The sequence below is a fragment of the Labeo rohita genome, chromosome 23 (assembly GCF_022985175.1).
Source record: "Labeo rohita strain BAU-BD-2019 chromosome 23, IGBB_LRoh.1.0, whole genome shotgun sequence".
NCBI lineage: Eukaryota > Metazoa > Chordata > Actinopteri > Cypriniformes > Cyprinidae > Labeo > Labeo rohita.
This window is the reverse complement of record NC_066891.1, coordinates 82,895-103,942: the sequence shown is the minus strand read 5'-3', so window position 1 is coordinate 103,942 and position 21,048 is coordinate 82,895. Positions and strand designations below refer to the sequence as shown.

The 21,048-nt window shown below is 37.3% G+C and overlaps 2 protein-coding genes across 2 annotated transcripts; one reads left to right on the top strand and one right to left on the bottom strand.

Moving 5' to 3' along the window:
- The first annotated feature begins 218 nt into the window (after positions 1-218).
- LOC127154541 (FH2 domain-containing protein 1) lies at positions 219-10,700 on the top strand. The gene is made up of 12 exons (XM_051096140.1): positions 219-451; positions 2,303-2,844; positions 4,071-4,132; positions 4,203-4,305; positions 4,379-4,464; positions 4,549-4,649; positions 4,766-4,836; positions 5,227-5,334; positions 7,535-7,599; positions 7,791-7,908; positions 8,009-8,173; positions 8,805-10,700. Exons 2-12 carry the CDS (start codon positions 2,401-2,403, stop codon positions 9,906-9,908), a joined length of 2,427 nt encoding a protein of 808 aa, XP_050952097.1. The 5' UTR covers positions 219-451; positions 2,303-2,400; the 3' UTR covers positions 9,909-10,700.
- Positions 10,701-10,740: 40 nt separating this feature from the next.
- Positions 10,741-20,020, bottom strand: asgr1a (asialoglycoprotein receptor 1a). Its single transcript, XM_051096141.1, has 9 exons — positions 19,926-20,020; positions 18,919-19,030; positions 16,990-17,112; positions 16,437-16,541; positions 15,346-15,417; positions 15,192-15,266; positions 14,967-15,118; positions 13,340-13,449; positions 10,741-13,269 (listed from the first exon to the last, which is right to left on the bottom strand). The coding sequence occupies exons 2-9, from the start codon at positions 19,022-19,024 to the stop codon at positions 13,116-13,118; spliced, it is 897 nt and encodes a 298-aa protein (XP_050952098.1). The 5' UTR covers positions 19,025-19,030; positions 19,926-20,020; the 3' UTR covers positions 10,741-13,115.
- Positions 20,021-21,048: the final 1,028 nt, after the last annotated feature.

Here is a 21,048-nt window from a genome sequence, read left to right as displayed (position 1 = left end):
AAAACTGGCTAGACGGATGTCTCAAGCTGTTGTGAGTAATTTGTGTTGGTAAATATTACCTTACTTTTTTGTTTCTTAGTTTGTTTGTTTATGATTCTGGGCAATTATGTGTGTGAAAGTCATGCAAATAATAGAATTCACTGAAAATGACGGGACTGACAGTTTATGTTGGGTGTGACGGGCGGAGCTCTTATCAGTCACACACACACACACACACACACACACACACACACACACATCTGCTTTCAAATTAAAAACATTTGAAGCTCGCTTTATTTTTATGTAATGACTATTGGAGATGTCGACAACTCTGCAGTAGATGACTATTAAGTTTAAACATCTGAGTGTTTTACTGAAGCGTGCGTGTTCGTGTGGTTTGCGCATGCGCGCGCTACTGTCAGACTCACCGGACTCGGAATATTTACATGCCTCCGTTATTGATGGAATGAAGGTAATGTCGTATAATTAATCGTTTTGTTATGAAAATATGATATCCTTTCATTATTCGGATGATCATCACTAATTAATGTGTTAATATATTACACTACTGTCGGTTATGTATTATAATATTCACGAGGAACTGACATATATAGTGTTTGTGTTTAACAGAAGCGAATACGGCGTTATCTTCATGATTCAGCTGTTCAGACAAGCTTGTTTGTTGATTCTACTTGTTTAGTTATGCTGAGGTGACTCACCTCAATATGGAGTAGATTTGTGTTGGATGTTATATTTGGAGTGGAAATACGGATATTTTATTTGTAAACACCATACTTTCTTCGCTTATTTCAGTTAATGTTAAAAAGCTAGCGAGCAAAGCCAGTAGTAGTACTGACAGTGTCGTGTAAACATGACTGAAGACGCGAAAAAACACAAACCGAATCAAATGCGTCATTTACGCTGGAACCGCTCCGATTGATTCAAACTCGTAACTTCGATCATTCAGTTAAAGCGATTCACTAGCAGGAAAAAAAACGATCAAAAGAGCCATTCTTTTTTGAATTTCAACAAGCTTGTAATGATTTTAAAAAGCACATATATGGCATCTTTACGCAGCAAAGGCGGCACAGAAACCGAATCTGAAGCGGCGTAAATGTGCGTTTACACAGACCGTTTAATGCGGTTCTGAAGCGGCATAAATGCATTTACACAGGTATTAAAATAGTGGGAAACATACATCTTTTAAAATAACATTTTAAAATTAGTTTTAACAAATACAAATGCTATAAAATTACATAAAAAAAAATATAAAAAAGAACAAATAATATAAAATACGAAATAAATAAAAACATGACATTTTAAAATGTAAAGGCAATAAATTCAAATTTCCTGCACTTGCTACAGTGTTTTTTTTTTTTTTTGTTTTGTGAACATTTGTTTCTTATTTATTTGGTTCTGCTGTGTTTGCTGATTGTTACTTTGTGTAATTTATTTCTTATTCGTTTTGCTAATAAACATTCTACGTTTCTTATATTTATTTGGTTCCTTTTATGCCTAGCCTAAGTTATTTGTTATTTTATATTAGGCATATAGCATGGTGTAAGCTATTTGTATTCGTTTTGTTAATAAAAGTTCCATGATTTAATTTATAGTTTAATTTATAGGCTAAGTGAGTGTAACGTTGTATTTTGTTGTAGCTTGAATTGGATTCAAGCAACTGACGCGGAATGCCGCTAATTTAAAAGTGAAAGTAAAATGTGCACCGCGCATTAGCTCTATAAAAGCGAAGGAAAGCGAGTGAAAAGAGGGAAATTGAAGATATGTGCTATTGAAGTTCGGAGCCAGTTTCCTACTTTCCTCATGACTGAGAAACTTGTTTCTGATGTAACCAAACAGTTAACCTGCATGCATTTTTTTTTTTTTTTTATAAATTTACACCTTAGAAAACACAAAGGAATAATACAGAGATATAGTTTTGTTTAGGATTAATAACAGAGCTTCAGACAGTTTCCATGTACTGTGTATGTGAAATTATGTATGTGAAATTTAGCTAGGGGGAAACACAAATTAAGTAAGTTATATTTTTCTATATTCTCTTTTGAGTAGTCAAACAATCCAAAGAAAACATCTTTAATGTAGTAGAGACACATGTGCTTCACTTTATTTTTGCCATTTTGTTATAATATATATTTTTATTTATCTATTTATCTTTTTTAGAATTTGAAAGACATTGTTTGATAAGTGGGATCTCAGTTAAAAATCCTTAAAAATTGAACCGTTTAAAAGATGCTTGTATGCATTTTATTAATTTACAGGATGGTTTTATTTACAGATTGAGTTGTGTGTTTTTCTTGTATTACAGAGATTTCAGAGGTTTGTTGTTTGAACTCATTGGATTTTCATGTTGGTGTTCAAGCGTCTATTTATAGAAGCCGTGGTTTAAGAAACTCTGATGATGTCATGCGGTCAACTCGTGCTGCTGTCAATCATCTTCTGACCCCACCCACATCCCCTTCTACTATGAGCAGCGTCTCTTTGACCCGTGAGAGGCGGAGTTTTGAGAAAGAGGGTGGGGCAGTTGCTTCCCCTCCCTCATTACATGGCCACGCCCCCCAAAACAACCTGCCTCGAGCTCCTCCCCTTCCCCCGCTCCTGCCTGTGGGAAACCCAGCAGAGAGGAAGAGGAGGGTGAGGAGTTTCTACTGGAAACCGATTCCTGAAGATCGCGTGAAGCAGCAGGACGGGCCGAACCTGTGGAGCCTCGGCGGGAGCAGCAGGGGTCCGCTCATCATCGACATCAGAGCCATAGAAGAGCTGTTTGGACAAGAGGACACGCTGTCATCCACTGCAACCAGCGGCACGATCGGACGAAGACACCCTTCTGTGAAAGACCTCAGACCGCAGGTGAGACACACATGAGATCTACTGAGATCAGGCAAAAAAAAAAAAAAAAAAAAAAAGTACTGTGGGTTTGATGCAGGGTGAACTACAACTATTTTTTTTAAATTGAAAAAATTGTTTAAATTGAAGTACTAAAATAACTAAAAATACATAGGCATGTTTTTAAAAATAGAAACAAAAAAAAAGACAATACAACAAAATTACTCACACTTTAAAGTGAAAACAGAACAAATCAAATCAAATTGAAAATGTCTAATATTATATTCACATATCTGAAAACATTAAAACCTATATAGACATTTACAAAAAAAACTGACCAAAGCACACAACAAATTGCTAAAATCTTAAGTAAAATGAAAAAATTATATCCAAAAATGTAAAAACTATTTCAAAATATTCTAAAAAAAAACATGAAAAAAAAAGTTAAAAACATACAACAAAAATTACTAAAACCTTGAAAAAATTTAAATATAACAACAAAAAAAAAAAACTAATTCAAAACATAACAAAAAGAAAACACAATTCAAACCAATAATTAATTCATAATTAATTAATGAAAAACTATATAGTAGAGCTGTCAAATGATTAATGGCAATTCATTGCATACAAAATAAAAGTTTGCCTAATATATGTGTGTGTACTGTGTGTAATTATTATGTATATATAAATACACACAAATTCATGTATATATTGACGAGAAATATGTTATTTATATACAAAATATTTTATATATAATATAAATTCTATAAAAATTATAATAAATACATATACTTGTAAATATTTCTTGAATATATGATAAGTTTGTAGTTATACATACATAGTAATTACACACTGTACACACACATATATTAGGCAAACTCAAACTTGTATTTTGTATGCGATTAATCGTTTGACAGTCCTACTATATAGACATTAAGAAAAAAATAATAATACAAATTATAAAAATAAAAAAAATAACAAAACTACTAAAACCTAAAAATTAGAATGGGAAATATAAAAATAAAACAAACTAAAAATATTGATTAAAAACTGTATAGACATATATATATAAAAAAAAAAAAATCCAAAAAAACAAACTGCTAAAAATGTAAACGAAAAAAAAAAAGAAAAAAACAAAAACAAAATATTAACAAAAAACTTAGTATATTAATGCTAGTAAAATAACACTGGTTTTATGATGTTACTGATACGATTACTACAGACATTTATAAGTGTGTGTTTCTCTTTAGATCACCATCCTGGACTCCAAAAGAAGCTTGCATATCTCCATTTTTCTGAAACACTTCAAAAAGTAAGACTGGATCTTGTGTGTGTGTGTGTGTTTCGTTTGTTTGCTCTCATTTATTCTGTATGTCCTGTAGGTCCAGCGAGAGTCTTCTGGAGGATATTCTTCATGGAAACACGAGCGTCCTCAGTGCAGAGTCTCTCAGAGAGCTGTTGAAGCTCCTGCCGGAGGAGCACGAGGTAAAGATTCGACCGATTAACCATTGAGCAGATGATTGATTGATGATTGATTAGTTGATTGATTGATTGACAGGTGAAGAATCTTCAGATGTTCAATGGGAACCCTAAAGTCTTGGCTCCGCCTGATGCTTTTATACACAAACTCATCCATTTACCCAGGTACACGCTGGTGGGAAACGGTTTCTGGCCGTGATCTGATCTGGTCCAGATCTAATTTGAGCTGGTTCTTCTGCATTTCTCCAGGTACGAGATCCGTCTCGAGGCTCTGCTGTTAAAGGAAGAGTTTTTCCCTTCGTATACCGTCATGAAACACGACACGGCCGTCATCCTGAGCGCCATTAAAGGTGATCAACATCTGCTCATGTGATTCCACCGGTCTAAAATACATCATTGCTTACAGATTTCTGTATGTGAACACATTCAGCGTCACATTCATCTGCTGATGATCTTCTGTCTACAGAGCTGTTGAGCTGTGAGGAGCTTCACAATGTCCTTCATTTAGTGCTGCAGGCTGGAAACATCATGAATGCTGTAAGTCTGGTACTCTTATTTACAACTACATGCATATACATATACATACATATAATATAATATTAAGATGGTCAAAATTCTAAATTATTTTCATTTCTCCAAGATTTTCTGAAGCTCATACGGTAAAGTATGGCACTAGAAACAGCAAAATTGTGGGTTTGAAATTCAAAATTCACTTGCATGATAAAAATGTATGGCAGAAAAGCAATGAGGATCTCACTGATGGTGACAGTATTAAACCCAAACTTATGATGTATTTGTCTGTGTGTCTCTCTCATCTGTCTCTGTCTGTCTGTGTCTCTCTCATCTGTCTCTGTCTGTCTGTGTCTCTCTCATCTGTCTCTGTCTGTCTGTGTCTCTCTCATCTGTCTCTGTCTGTCTGTGTCTCAGGGTGGATGTGCTGGTAATGCTGTGGGCTTCAGACTCTCCTCTCTGCTGTCATTAGCTGATACTAAAGCCAACAAACCTGGAATCAACCTGCTGCACTTTGTTGCTCTGGTAAGTGTAGCAGTCTGAGCTGGTCTCTGCTGGTCTCTGTCAGTCTGAGCTGGTCTCTGAGTCTGCGGTGGTCTCTATCAGTCTGAGTTGGTCTTTGTCAGTCTGAGCTGGTCTCTGTCAGTCTGAGCTTGTCTCTATCAGTTTGAGCTGGTCTCTAACTGTCTGAGCTGGTCTCTGCTGGTTTCTGTCAGTCTGAGCTGGTCTTTATCAGTTTGAGCTAGTCTTTATCAGTCTGAGCTGGTCTCTGTCAGTTTGAGCTGGTCTCTATCAGTCTAAGTTGGTCTCTGTCAGTCTGAGCTGGTCTCTATCTGTCTGAGCTGGTCTCTGCTGGTCTTTCTCAGTCTGAGCTCGTCCCTGAGTCTGAGCCAGTCTCTATCAGTCTGAGCTAGTCTCTGTTAGTCTGACCAGGTCTCTATCAGTCTGAGCTGGTCTCTATCAGTCTAACCTGGTCTTTTTCAGTTTAAGCTGGTCTCTGTCAGTCTGAGCTGGTCTCTAACAGTCTAAGCTGGTCTCTGAATCTGAGGTGGTCTCTGTCAGTCTGAGTTGGTCTCTATCTGTCTGTGCTGGTCTTTGTCAGTCTGAGCTGGTCTCTGAGTCTGAGCCAGTCTCTGTCAATCTGAGCTGGTCTCTGTCAGTCTAAGTTGGTCTCTGTCTGTTTGAGCTGGTCTCTATCGGTCTGTGCTGGTCTTTGTCAGTCTGAGCTGGTCTCTGTCAGTCTGAGCTGGTCTCTATCAGTTTGAGCTGGTCTCTGACTGTCTGAGCTGGTCTCTGCTGGTTTCTGTCAGTCTGAGCTGGTCTTTATCAGTTTGAGCTAGTCTTTATCAGTCTGAGCTGGTCTCTGTCAGTTTGAGCTGGTCTCTATCAGTCTAAGTTGGTCTCTGTCAGTCTGAGTTGGTGTCTATCTGTCTGAGCTGGTCTCAGCGGGTCTTTGTCAGTCTGAGCTGGTCTCTGTCAGTCTGAGCTGGTCTCAGTGGGTCTTTGTCAGTCTGAGCTGGTCTCTGAGTCTGAGCCAGTCTCTGTCAATCTGAGCTGGTCTCTGAGTCTGAGCCAGTCTCTGTCAATCTGAGCTGGTCTCTGTCAGTCTGAGCTGGTCTCTGAGTCTGAGCCAGTCTCTGTCAATCTGAGCTGGTCTCTGTCAGTCTGAGCTGGTCTCTGTCAGTCTGAGCTGGTCTCAGCGGGTCTTTGTCAGTCTGAGCTGGTCTCTGAGTCTGAGCCAGTCTCTGTCAATCTGAGCTGGTCTCTGTCAGTCTGAGCTGGTCTCTGAGTCTGAGCCAGTCTCTGTCAATCTGAGCTGGTCTCTGTCAGTCTGAGCTGGTCTCTGAGTCTGAGCCAGTCTCTGTCAATCTGAGCTGGTCTCTGTCAGTCTGAGCTGGTCTCAGCGGGTCTTTGTCAGTCTGAGCTGGTCTCTGAGTCTGAGCTGGTCTCGGGCAGTCTGGGCTGGTCTCTATTAGTCTGAGCTGGTCTCTGCTGGTTTCTGTCAATCTGAGCTGGGCTTTATCAGTCTGAGCTGGTCTTTATCATGCTGAGCTGGTCTCTGTCAGTTTGAGCTGGTCTCTGTCATTCTGAGCTAGTCTTCATCAGTCTGTGCTGGTCTCTGGTGGTCTTTGTCAGTCTGAGCTGGTCTCTGAGTCTGAGGTGGTCTCTATCAGTCTGAGCTGGTCTCTGAGTCTGAGGTGGTCTCTATCAGTCTGAGCTGGTCTCTGAGTCTGAGGTGGTCTCTATCAGTCTGAGAGGGTCTCTGTAAGCCTGAGTTGGGCTTTATAAATCTGTGCTGGTCTCTGCCAGTTTGAGCTGGTCTCTGAGTCTGAGCCAGTCTCTAACAGTCTGAGCTGGTCTCTATCAGTCTAACTTGGTCTTTTTCGATTTGAACTGGTCTCTGTCAGTCTGACCTGGTCTCTATCATTTTAAGCTGGTTTCTGTCAGTCTGAGCTGGTCTCTATCAGTCTGAGCTGGTCTCTGTCAGTCTGAGGTGGTCTCTGTCAGTCTTTGATGGTCTCTATCAGTATTAGTTGGTCTCTATCTGTCTGAGCTGGTCTCAGCGGGTCTTTGTCAGTCTGAGCTGGTCTCTATCAGTCTGAGTTGGTCTCTGAGTCTATGCTGGTCTATAGTGCGATAAACAAAACACACTTGTTCTTTTCTGTAACACAAAGGTCAGAAAGAATCTGAATGCAGTAAAACTTGTGTGTGTGTGTTGTTACAGGAAGCTCAGAAGAAAGATCTGCTCATATTTCCAGAAAAACTTCTGCATGTTCAGCAATCAGCGCGGTGAGAACGACAATCATTCACTGATAAAACACTGACGTAGCAATCATACTAAAATACAGCTGCGTACCAATCATATTACTGTCTAAATATTTCTTTGCAAAGGTTTTCTGTGAAAGTTATGTTTGTGGGAACAGTTTAGGATTAAATAATGGATGTCTGCTGTACAAATCTGCATGTGTGTGTCTGTGTAGTGTGTGTGTTGACAGCATCCATGAAGAGTTTGACGCTCTTACCAGAAGAGTTCATCAGTTACAGCAGAATATCCACACAGATGATGAACTCCTGACACAGCTGCAGACCTTCCTACAGGTGACCTTTGACCTCTGACCCTTCACCTGTGTGATTTATGAAATGTAACATGTTTGTTCTCATGTCACAGTCATGTCTGATCATGTGTCGTGTGTTTCAGAGCGCCACTGAAGCTCTGGAGGACTTGAGGACCAGTATTGATGAGGTTCAGAAGGAAGGAGACGCTCTGATCAATTTCTTCTGTGAGGACAGAGACGTCTTCAAACTGGACGAGTGCTTCCGAATTTTCCAGAATTTCTGCTCTAAATTTAAAAAAGCTGTTCAGGTAAAACAAATCCAAAAAACCTTACATTTCTTTTTTCCTTGCCATGCATGGAAATATATATATAGTTTAAAAACTCAGTTTAGAGTAATAATTAGAGTAACAGTTTAATTTACTAATGTATACTGTAGTATTATACAGATTTTAAATATAAAAATTTTAGGTAAACAAGTATAATTAATGAACTTTTTGGTTCTCGTGTATATTATCATTTTCTATTAATATATTAATGATTTATTTAATAAAAAATTTATTTTTACTTAATTATAATTTTCATGTTTAAAGACCCAGTTTAATTTAGCATATCATTAAGGAAAAAAAAACATTATAATGAACTTTTCTACTTCTACGAAACAATAGTACTGTTTTGTTAAATATATTATTTTTTATTTAAAATGTTATTGTTTACTTCATTGTTCACTTCATTGTTCACTTATTTATATCTAATAATTTTCAATATAATTTTATTTATTTTTTTATTTTTTTATTTATTTATTGTATTACATCAAATTATTTATTCTATTACGCATTTATTTATTTAAATCTTTATTATTATGTATTTATTTTTACATTGTGTAGCAGTCCATTGCGGTTTCCTGGTCTTTTATATTTTATATATTCTTTCTCTCCTCAGGAGAACGTGGAGCGAGGAATGTGGGAGGAGTCTCGGCGCAAGCGTCTGAAGGAGTCGGAGGATAAGCGGCACTCGTGGGCTGGGCATGAGAGTGTGGGCGGAGTCTCTGGCTTACGGTCCAATAGCGAAGCAGATGTGGCAGCGTCATTAAAAAGGGAGGGGCTTGTGGAGCTGCTCGAGACGAGCCCTCCCAGTCCACAACACTCACCACAACAGAAGAGCGTGACCTTTGACCTCTGTGGAGCAGATACACTCGTACTTCCTCCAATACACTCACTCTCCATCACAGACACGACAGAGGAGCCGGAGATCCAAAATAAGACTCTTTCCATACAGGAATCGCAGAGCAACGACCATCAAATGCAAAGTCAGGAAACATCGGCAAATGAAGAAGTGACTCCAGATGTGACCTTTGACCCTTCACAAATCAGTTTAGTAGTAGAATCCAAGGTTATTAAGGATGAATCACAGAGCAAAACTAAAGATAATGTCCAACCTATGAAGGAGTCGCCCAAAACCAGCACTGGAGCGAAACAAACAATCAGCAAACGAACCTTCAGTTCTAAAAACAGAGCATCTATTCCTGCGAAATCGCCTTCATCTTCTATTAAACCATCATCATCATCTCCTAAATGTGTGAGCTCCTCTGACACCGCGAGTTTGAGGAAGCTTGTTCCTCTCCGGCAGCCCAGTAGTTCTGCTGCGCCGATTCAAGAGCGACCCGGACGAAACGTCCTCAACATCCCCAACGTCCCAAAGAAGACACAAGCAGTTCGACCAAAGGAGAAGATGTGTCGCACTACACTCCACGTCGTCGACCGTCCCAATTCGACAATCAAATCACCCAGCTTCGTTCGCAACACCATGGCGTCAACAACGCGCCACGCCACCGCTCCTGGAAATCAGCCTAAACCGGCTCCGCTGACCCGCGCGGCATCACTCAGGCTCTCTCAGGTCCATAAGCTGCAGCAGACGCCTACAGGAATTGCTCACCCGTTGCCCCCCGCTGGACAGCAGAGGAAAAGCAGCAGCAGCACCGCCTCTGAAAACTTGGCGCTTACTCGCGGTTCACGTGATAAAAATGTCAAACCCACCTGGAGGTAGAGAGATAGAAGTATTGTTCAAATGTTTGGGGTTTTTAAATGTTTTTGAAAGAAGCCTTTTCTGCCCACCAATGTTGCATTTATTTGATCAAAAATACAGTAAAATTGTGAAATATTATTAGAATGTAAAACAGCTGTTTTCTATGTGAATATCTGTTAAACTGTAATTTTTTTCTTTGATGCGCAGCTGAATTTTCAGCATCATTACTCCAGTCTTCAGCGTCACATGATCCTACAGAAATCATTCTAATATGCTGATTTGCTGCTCACGAAACCATTATCAATCATTATCAATGTTGCGCCACACAATATTTTTGTGGAAATACATTTTTGTGGTCATACATTTTATTTCTCAGGATTCACAGTGAATAAAAAGTTCCAAAGAACAGCATTTATTTGAAATAGAAATCCACTGTAACATTATAAATGCCTTTACAGTCCCTTTTGATCGAATGAATGCAGCCTTGATAAATATAAGTATTAATTTCTTTCAAAAAATTAAAATAAAATCTTACTGACCACAAATGTCTGAATAGTAGCGTAATTAGCAATCATATTTTGTTCAGTTTTAAAGAAGGCTTATATATTTCCTGTAAATATTGTGTAATTTAAAATAAGCATGTTTTTTTTCTTTATATATAATTTTGCTTTTAATTACTGATTACCACTTAGATTGCATTGAAAAATTGTACATTGGACTTTTTTAAACTTGTGAACAAAATGGGACAATATAAGTGATGTATATAGCCTGTGTTGTCATCTTTATTAATAAACTGGACATCTATTAGCTTTATTTTTTAGATTCTCAGTGATCCTTGAAACATTTTGATGCATCATGTTTATATTCACTTTATTGCAATAGTACTAGATTATCACAGCATTCTTAGAAGTGATCTAAACATAGTACAGTATTACTAGTACATTGGTATACAGTAGCATTATTGTAATAATATTACTGTAACAACACATGAATGAACATTAATTGAAACTGTGCTCATCCTCAGGGCATCCAAGATTTGGATGAGTTTGTTTCTTCATCAGATTTGTAGAAACGTGTCATTACATTAGTTGCTCACCAGTGGATCCTCTGCAGTGAATGGGTGCCGTCAGAATGAGAGTCCAAACAGCAGATAAAAAACATCACAATAACCCACAAGTAATCCACACCACTCCAGTCCATCAGTTAACATCTTGAGTCCATAATCCATACAGGTTATTGTGATGTTTTTATCAAATGTTTGGACTTTCATTCTGACGGCACCCATTCACTGCAGAGGATCCATTGGTAAGCCTGAGGGTGAGCAGATTTTCAGCTAACGTTCATCTTTAGGTAAGATATTCCTTTCAGCGATAAAAAATACAATGTTACATTTATTTCTTTTTTATCCAGAGCAACATTTTTTTTGTAGCACAATGACGTGAGAAACTAAACTAAAACATGACTAACTAAACTAAAATTCATTGTTATGCCTCCAAAATCAATGTGAAATAAAAATTAAACATACAGTCATGTGAAAAAGTTAGGACACCCTATTGAATTCCATGGTTTTCCGTATCAGGACATCATTAAAACAAAACTGGTCCTTGGCTGGTCTTAAAATATCGAAAATAAAACCTCAGATGAACAACAACACATGACAAATTGCACCGTGTCATTATTTACTGAACAAAAATAAAGCCGAAATGGAAAAGCCATGTGTGACAAAGTTAGGACACCCTTACTGTTAACACTGGAATTAAGAGGATAAATAACAGTCAAGCACTGCTGATCAAATACCTTGAATTAACTGATCATCAGCAAGTCTGAGCGCCTCTATAAACGCATAAGCTTTGGCAGTTTGCTGGTCTGGAGCCTTCAGGTGTGAGTTAACACAATGCCAAGGAGGTAAGACATCAGCAATCATCTTAGAGAAGCAATTGTTGCTGCTATCAATCTGAGAAGAGTAATACGGCCATTTCCAAACTATTTGAAGGTTATTCACAAGTGGAAAACATTTAAAACAGACACCTCTCCTTCCAGGAGTGGACGTCCCAGAAAATTCACTGCAAGATCAGACCGTGTAAAGCTCAGAGAAATGGCAGACAACCCAAGAACTACACCTCAGACTCTACAGGCCTCAGTTAACATGTTAAATGATAAAGTTCATGACAATACCATTAGAAAAATATGTGACAAAAATGGCATGTTTGGAAGAAAGCATCTTCTATTTAAAAAAAAAACATTGCAGCACAGTTTAGGTCTGCAAAGTTACATCTGAACAAAACACAAGTCTTCTAGAATAATGTCCTTTAAACAGACGAGACCTACGTGGAGATGTTTGGCCATAATGCACAGCGCCAAGTTTGGTGAAAACCTAAAGAGCATATCAGCACAAACACCTCATACCAAAAGACAAGCATGCTGGAGGAGGGCTGATCATTTTGGGCTTGTTTTGTAGCCACAGGACCTGGGCACCTCACAGTTATTGAGTTATCCATCAACTCCTCTGTATATCAAAGTATTCTACAGTCAAATGTGAAGGCATTTGTCCGACATCTAATGTTGGGCCAAAATTGGGTCATGCAACAGGACAATAATCCCAAGCAAACCAGCAAATCTACAACAGAATGGCTGAAAAGAAAAGAATCAAAGTGTTGCAACAGTCCAGTCCATGTCTAGAGCTCATCCTGACTCAAATGCTGTGGTGAGAGCTGTGCATAAGCAAATGCCCACAAACCTCAATAAACTGGAGCAACATTGAAAAGAAGAGTGGTCCAGATTCCTCCAGAATGATGTGAGAGACTGATAAAGTCACACAGAAAATGAACGCTTCAAGTTATTGCTGCTACAGGCAGTTGACTCATAGGGTGTCCTAACTTCGTCACACATGGCCTTTCCCTCTTGGCTGTATTTTTCTTAAATAAATAATGACACAGTGTGATATGTCATGTGATGATGTTTATCTGAGGATTTATTTTCCAAATTTTAAGACCTGCCAAGAACCAGATCATTTTTTATTATGTCCTGATACAGAAAACCATGAAATTCAATAGGGTGTCCGAACTTTTTCACATGACTGTAAATGTATCGTTTTTGTTGTTTATATACAGTAAATATAAGAATCTGAAACCTTTTCTATCATGAAATGTTACACATTATTAGTCTGTTCACACTGATGTTTGCTGGTTTGATGTGGTGTTGTTGTGAAGTGTTGTTGCTGTTGGTGTCTCAGACGGAGGTTGTGTTAGCTTTGCAGACGTAGCGGTAGCGGCGAGAGCAGTGATCGTCGTTATAGCGTCCGTCGCGGTGAAAGTGAGCGCAGTCTTCACCGCCTCCCAACCCGTGAGCCTTCCAGTCATCCGGCTGACCGGGCATCCATTCACTGCACACACACACACGTGATGAACAGTGGAGTGTGACTGAGGCTACTCCCGGTGGACACACACACTCACCTTCTGACGATGGTGTACGGTGTCCCGTCCAGCCATTCCCACTCGCCGGTGCGGCCGTCAGTCAAACCCAACCAGTAGAACAGAGGCTTGGTCTTACTGACCACGAAACTCTGAACACATATATACATGATTACCAAAACACTTATTTTGAATAAACATGCTGCTTTAGTTGTGTGTTTGGTGGTTATGGGCTAGTTTTAATGGTTTAGTTGTTTAGATTTACTCATGTTGGTTTAGTTGCGTTTGTTTAGTTCAGGGGTCACCAGATCCGGTCCTGGAGGGCCGGTGTCCCTGCAGAGTTTAGTTCCAACCCTAATTAAACACACCTGAACCAGGTAATCAAGGTCTTACTAGGTATACTTGAAACTTCCAGGCAGGTGTTTTGAGAAAAGTTGGAGGTAAACTCTACAGGACACCGGCCCTCCAGGAACAAGTTTGGTGACCCCTGGTTTAGTTGTGTTGGTTTAGATGTTTTGGTTTAGTTATTTTAGTTCATTTGTGTTGGTTTAGCCATTTTAGTTTATATATGCTGGTTTAGTGTTTTTTTTGTTTGTTTTTTTTTGCATTGGTTTCGTTGTTTTGGTTATAATGGTTAAGTCATTTTAGTTCATTTGTGTTGTTTTAGTTTAGTTGTGTTGGTTTGGTTGTTTTGGTTCATTTATGTTGGTTTATTAGTTTTAATTTATTTGTGTTTTAGTGCTGTTGGTTTACTGTTGGTTTGTTTTGTTTGTTGTGGTTCATTAGTTCTTACTCTATTTTTGGTTTAGTTCCACTGGTTTAATTGATTTGTTTCAGTTGTGTTGGTTTAGATGTTTTGGTTTAGTCATTTTAGTTCATTTGTGTTGGTTTAGTCCTTTTGGTTTATATATGCTGGTTTAGTTGTTTTGGTTTATTTAACTGGTTTAGTTGTTTTAGTTTGGTCATTCTGGCTCATTTGTGTTGGTTTAGTTGTTTTGGTCTATTTATGTTTAGTTGTGTTGCTTTAGTTGTTTTGGTTAAGTGGTTTTTGTTTAGTCATTTTTGTTTAGTTGTTTTGGTTTATTTGCATTGGTTAGTCTTTTTGGTTTAGTTATGTTGGCTTAGTCATTTTAGTTCATTTATGTTGGTTTACTTGCTTTGGTTAAATTGTTTTGGTTTATTTGTTTTGCCATTTTAGTTCATTTGTGTTGCTTTAGTTTAGCTGTGTTGGTTTGGTTGTTTTGGTTCATTTATGTTGATTTATTAGTTTTAATTTATTTGTGTTAGTTTAGTTGTGTTTTGGTGTTGTTGGTTTACTTGTGTTGTTTTGTTTGTTGAGATTCATTAGTTGTTACTTTATTTTTGGTTTAGTTCCACTGGTTTAGCTGTGTTAATTAGTTGTTTTAGTTTAGTTGTGCATCTGGTGCTGTTGCTTAAGTTCTGCTGGTTTAGTTGTTTTGGGTTTTTTGCATTGGTTTCGTTGTTTTGGTTTGGTTATGTTGGTTAAGACATTTTAGTTAATTTGTGTTGTTTTAGTTTATTTGTGTTAGTTTAGTTGTGTTTTGGTGTTGTAGGTTTACTTGTGTTGTTTTGTTTGTTGATTTGGTTCATTAGTTGTTTTTTGGTTTATCAGTGTTGGTTTAGTTGTACATTACAAATCAGCTCTGACCTTCTCCTGTCTGCTTTTCAAGACGAGTAACTCTGATCTCTTCTTCTTACACTCGTCTTTGGCTGCGTTCCAGTTCATCCCGTCATTAGAGAAGAAGTAACAGTATGAGGAGAAGAGCAGCCACCCGTCTGGACAGCACAGCTCCTGCGTGTCTGAACACACACGCGTGTTACGTTCAGCGCATCAGAGATAAACACCAGCACAAACCACTGCAGCATCACTTACTGTTGTTCCTTATCTTGTTAATCTGGCACTTCAGATCTGAAATTCTGTCATGGAGCGCCTGCACCGAATCCGACACTAAACACACACATACGTACATATTTACATTGTTTTTTCTGGTTTGGTTTGTCTGCATGTGTATTTATGTGCTACTTACTATCAGTAATCATGCTTTGCATCCCCTCTTGGTTAAACTCCAGAGTGCTGATCTCCAAAAGCAGTTTATGTCCTGAACACACACACAGACCATTTTAAAACATATTTTACTTCTATGCTGTGACATAGTTAAAGGGGTCATCGGATGCCAAGTTCACTTTTTCATGTTGTTTGAACATTAATGTGTGTTGGCAGTGTATGTACAAATCTACCCTATAATGATAAAAATCCATGCAGTGGTTTTTAATTCATCTGTAAAAATAATATTCCCTTTTTCAAATCAAGCCGTTCTCAGATGCCTGACGTTGTGGCGTCACATGACAGAGGCCACTCCCACAATAGTTGATTGACAAGAGCGTTTTACCTCAGATCAGCTGTAACAGTCCGACCTCCATTGTTTTGATGCCGGAGCAGGGATGTAACAAGAATATCTCAGATTGAGCGATTGAGGTGTTGTGTTGCTAAATGTAATAATGAATACAGTGGTCGTCATTTACTCCCGACATCTGAGCCGCTGAAGATGCAGTAGATTACGTTTGGGAATGCGCCTCCCGATCTACATATATCCGTCTATGTTCGCACGAATGATTCGTGATCCAGCTTCACTTACAGCAGAAGTGAGTATAAGGGGTTTTTAATGAATATTTACGATCGCCTTTAATAATAATGTGCTAGTTAGCAAGTTTAGCAGCTAAACGTGGCTAAATGCGGCTAAAGTAAACAGGCTCGTCACTCCACAGAGAGAAGAGAGGGGCGGGGCGAGCAGAGCTCATTTGCATTTAAAGCAGCCTCGACCAGAAAGGGATGATTTTTGCAGAGCTCATTTTGACAAGGTAAAAAGGGTGTTGTTTACACAACCATTGAGAATTTTTAACCAAAGTACATTAGAGACTTTTCATTAAGAACCTGAAGAATCATGTCAACTTGTGGAAAATGGGCATCCGATGACCCCTTTAACAAAAAAAACAGTAAAATAAATAATAGGGAGGACTTTTTATTTTCTAGTTTATTTTCTAGTTCAGTTATTGCGACTGATGACGTCAGATGAGAAAGTCGTTTCATTTGGATGATAGATGATGAAGGCTACATTACCGTATTCCTCTAGGTCACGTGTTCTGGTTATGACGCTCACGAGCGTTTGCGTCAGATTCTGTATGTTCGTCTCTGTAGTTGAGAACTTCCTGTCAAACTTCACATCTAATAAAACACAGTTACACTTATGAACAAATTAAACGTCGTTATTTTTTATTAATAGTTCTACTTTGAACATTTGTAAAATACTGTCTAGAAATTAGGAACTTATTTGTGTTCATAAATTCCATGTTTGTTTAAGTTTTGGCTTTATTATAGATGCGTTACATAAGGTGCATTTAAAGCCTTTTCTACAAAGCAGTTTTAAAAAGCAATTTTAACCTTTGTTCATCAGAAACAAACGTGTGTCATAAATTATGGTTGATTTTTGAGCAATTATGAGTTCCACACTCGTAATTACGATCATATGCGTTAAACTCGAATAAATACGATCTTTTCGACTTGAACCATTAGTCCAGTGACAATATAAAAGACAGTTATTTAAAAATTAATAAAGACAAATGTGAAATAACATACTCTTGTTTTTTTTTTTTTTTCATTGTGTTTTACTCACGGATCACAGACACAGCGATGATCAGCAGCAGCAGAATCAGAGCCGTTCCACCGATCACGGCACACACGTGCCACCGCCAGCGACCGACAGAGGGCGCCGGTCCGATCCTGCGCAGAGACGAATCTTAACACACACACAATCACATTTATGAGCCTTCCCATACGGCAAATAAATATATAAATGAACAAACGTGTATATATTTATATATTATACTATTTATATATACTACTATGTTTTAAATTTTAAAATGACCAAAAATATATTTGCTAAAATAGTTTTCAAAACATATTTATGTAAATATAAATAGAATTGTAAAGCATTTTTTAAAATATACTTAAAAAATATAAATATATTTTAATAAATATATACTGCAAGACTGGAAATATGTTTTTCCTGCCCCTAAAATACATTTTGAAGTATATGAAGGTTAAAACTAAATATATTTTCAACTGAACCTCACTGTTTAGTATATATTTTATATATATTTAAAATATATTTTGGCCAGTTTTTTTTTTTTTTTTTTTATGAGAACACATTATTTCTCTTTACCACTACAGACATTTATGTCTTGTTTAGCATACACTGTTAGAAAAAAAGGTTTTTGTAAAGACATTCAGTGTGTTTTTAATAAAAAAAAGTCTGATGTGTTTACGTCTTATGTGGCAAAAAAGCTACGCAAAATCCAGCGATCACTGTGGTTGAACTGAATTGTGGATTTCTAGAAATGTGAATTGTGACCCTGGACCACAAAACCAGTCATAAGGCTCTTTTTTTTTTAAATTGAGATGTATACATCATCTGAAAGCTAAATAAATAAGCTTGGTATTAATTTATAGTTTGCTGGGATACAATTATTTGAAAATCTGGAATCTGAGGGTGCAAAAAAATCAAAATACTGAGAAAATCACCTTTAAAGTTGTTCAAATGAAGTTCTTAACAATGCATATTACTAATCAAAAATTACATTTTGATATATTTATGGTAGGAAATTCCTCAAATATCTTAATGGAACATGATCTTTACCTAATATCCTAATGATTTTTGGCATAAAAGAAAAAACGATAATTTTGACCCATACAATGTATTGTTGGCTACTGCTACAAATATACATGTCAGCTTAAAATAATTTGTTACCCCGTTGCCTTAAAATTTTAAGTTCAGTTAACTAAAATAAGTTTAGTCAACTTGAAATGTTATGTTGTACTAAGTAACAACTTAGATATTTGTGTTTGCTAAACTTAACAGATGGGTAAGCAACCCAGCTGCCTTAAAATTTTAAGTTGATTCAACTTCAAGTTGTCACTTTGTATAATTTAACATTTCAAGTTGAATAAACTTTTTTTGAGCTGAGTGAACTTTTAAAAAATTTTAAGGCAGCCAGGTTACAAATTATTTTAAGTTGACTCAACAAATTGTTTTTTTACAGTGTACTTAATACATGTATAGGAATGAATAGGATTTCGAACCTCATATGAATGTAGCTTGAAATGAATTTGTAAAACTATGATCAGTTTGATAAATATAATCAAACTGCAATCAGATATGCACAAAAATTGGATTCAGTCAGAGAGGCTGAGCAAAGCTTTAGGTGGATCTGAGTGGTTGCTAGAGTGTTGCTAGGGGGACAGCAGAGGTAGATGACTATGTGTTAAACGCTGAGGTTAAAGGTCAGAGGAGGTTGAGCAGCTGAATAAACTACAGTCAGTCAACGAGCAGAGGAATGTTGGAGAAAGAATACACACACACACACATACGCGTTTGTGTTTGTCTCTGTAGGGTCTTTCCTTTAAATTCCATTGTGTGTTTTTTTTTTCTGAGCTAATGATGTTTTCTATCCCCAAACTCTCACACAAACCTTTTTACACATGAAATATCACATCATTTATCATGTGTGTTCTTTGACTTTCAGGTTTTTATCCTCTCACACACCTTTCCTCCAGAACTCGGTGTCGTCACTGGACTCTGGATTCTCAAGCTCATCTGTATATTCGTTTCCCACAGAGACGGAGCCGCTGTCGGACGAGGCGGCCTTCATGATGACCTTCAAACACACACATGATTATGTATGTACAATGCATTCACATACTCACTCACTCATGGACAGGAAATGACAGTGTCCTCATATAGAGATGACGGTTTGAAAGTGGCTTCAGTCTGATTTCCAGACCAATGAAGCACGGATACGTCACTGGATAACAGGGCTGATGTTCCCCCAGCCAATCACAGGTGATCCAGAGGTCAGTCTGAGCTGTTCAGACCTTCTATTGGTCAAATGTTTTGCATGAGCAAACCTGAACTTTGATTCACATCAGAAGATGAAACGTCTTCACACGAGTGTGTGACCGTTAGTTAAGGCAGTTTATTTTCACCAGATTCAGCTTTATCTGTTTTAATGATGACGTAAATTGAAACTACAAGTTTTGAAAAACACATAAGTGCTGTTTTACTAATCAATAAATTCCAGAAGGATGATTTGGACATGTAGCTCTATCACATGATGACTGCTTTACATATTAAAAATATTTAGTCTTTTAGAGAAACTGACAAAATAAAACTCCCAAGTACTTTTTACAGTTTGAAATATAACAAGAACATTTATGATTTTCATTCTCTACTTCTTTTCATATATTTCTACCCAGAAACCAAAACACTGATCTGATCTAAAATGTCATTTCTAAACAGTTAACAGCTAGAAATAATATAAGAAAAAGAAGAAATGGTTCTGAACTTGAAATACTGTAACTAATCAGTGTTTATCACTTGAGGTTAGTCTGGTTTGTTAATCAGATGCACCGCTGATATAAAACTAAACTAATCTAAACAGATCAGACCATCAGTCTCCGTCTGTCCACTGATTCAGATTATTGCAACATTATTAATAACTCACAAGATTCTTATAGATTTCACTTGAAAATACATATTCAGTTTTCACTTACCTCCTGTGTGAGAAATGAGGTCCTGCTGTGTGTGTGTGTGTATGTGAATCTGTACTTTGAGCTTGTTTGTATTGAAGAATATTTACTTTGTGTGCAGTAAACATGAGCTGCAAACACAGCACAGATGTGTGTGTGTGTGTGTGTGAGGGAGAGAGTTTTCACATGTTCAGCATTAAACTCATGAATCCAACTGTAATAAGAACATGATTCTGAAATACAATCACTTGCTCACCAATGAATCCTCTGCAGTGAATGGGTGCCGTCAGAATGAGAGTCCTAACAGCTGATAAAAACATCACAATAATGCAAAAGTAATCCACAACTCTCCAGTCCATCAGTTAACATCTTGAGAAGACAAAAGCTGAAAAAGATCCATCATTAAGATATTTTTAACTAAAAAGTCCATCTCCTGTTGTCTGTCAGATCAAAATCCAGCCACATATTTGTTTAGAACTGTTTTGGGTTGTAAACGGTGCTTGATCTGTGCAGATTTCTCTCCTGATTCAGACCAGACCACTTTTTCACTGGAGGAAGTGTTATTTTGGATTATGGATTTAATCGTCTTAATGATGGATATATTTCATCTTTTGTCTTCTCAAGATGTTAACTGATGGACTGGAGTGGTGTGGATTGATTGTGGATTATTGTGATGTTTTTATCAGCTGTTTGGACTCTCATTCTGACGGCACCCATTCACTGCACAGGATCCATTTGTGAGACAGTGATGGAAACCTGATAAACAAACAAACTCCTAATCTTGGATTTTAAATTTTAAAACAGAATATTAAAAATAAAAACATTTTTAGAAGAAAGCATTAGAAATAGCCTAGAAGGAAGGTTGGTTGTAAAAGGTTTCACAGTGTCTGTTCTGTTTGTCATCACCAGCGTGTATTTATGTCATTTCCACCAGTGCTCAGTGACTATTAGTTACAACACATGTCGGGTTAAACTAACTCAGCTGCTTGGGTTACTTACTAAATTACTAACATCCATTTAAAACATTTAGGTTTTCATTAATTTGCTTTCTTTAAAACTATTTTTTAAAAACTTTTTCATTTTCAAATCAAATGTATGTATATGTTTATAATTTTCAAATGTATAAATAATTAAGAAAATAACAAAT

Coding starts and splice junctions, on each gene's coding strand:
- LOC127154541 (XM_051096140.1), top strand. CDS start 2,401: ATGCGGTCAACTCGTGCTGCTGTCAATCATCTTCTGACCCCACCCACA. Junction 4,306..4,378: donor TCCTGCCGGAGGAGCACGAG/GTAAAGATTCGA, acceptor ATTGATTGACAG/GTGAAGAATCTTCAGATGTT. Junction 7,600..7,790: donor CATGTTCAGCAATCAGCGCG/GTGAGAACGACA, acceptor GTGTCTGTGTAG/TGTGTGTGTTGACAGCATCC.
- asgr1a (XM_051096141.1), bottom strand. CDS start 19,024: ATGAAGGCCGCCTCGTCCGACAGCGGCTCCGTCTCTGTGGGAAACGAA. Junction 15,418..16,436: donor ACGTGACCTAGAGGAATACG/GTAATGTAGCCT, acceptor GTGTGTGTTCAG/GACATAAACTGCTTTTGGAG. Junction 15,267..15,345: donor GCAAAGCATGATTACTGATA/GTAAGTAGCACA, acceptor GTGTGTGTTTAG/TGTCGGATTCGGTGCAGGCG.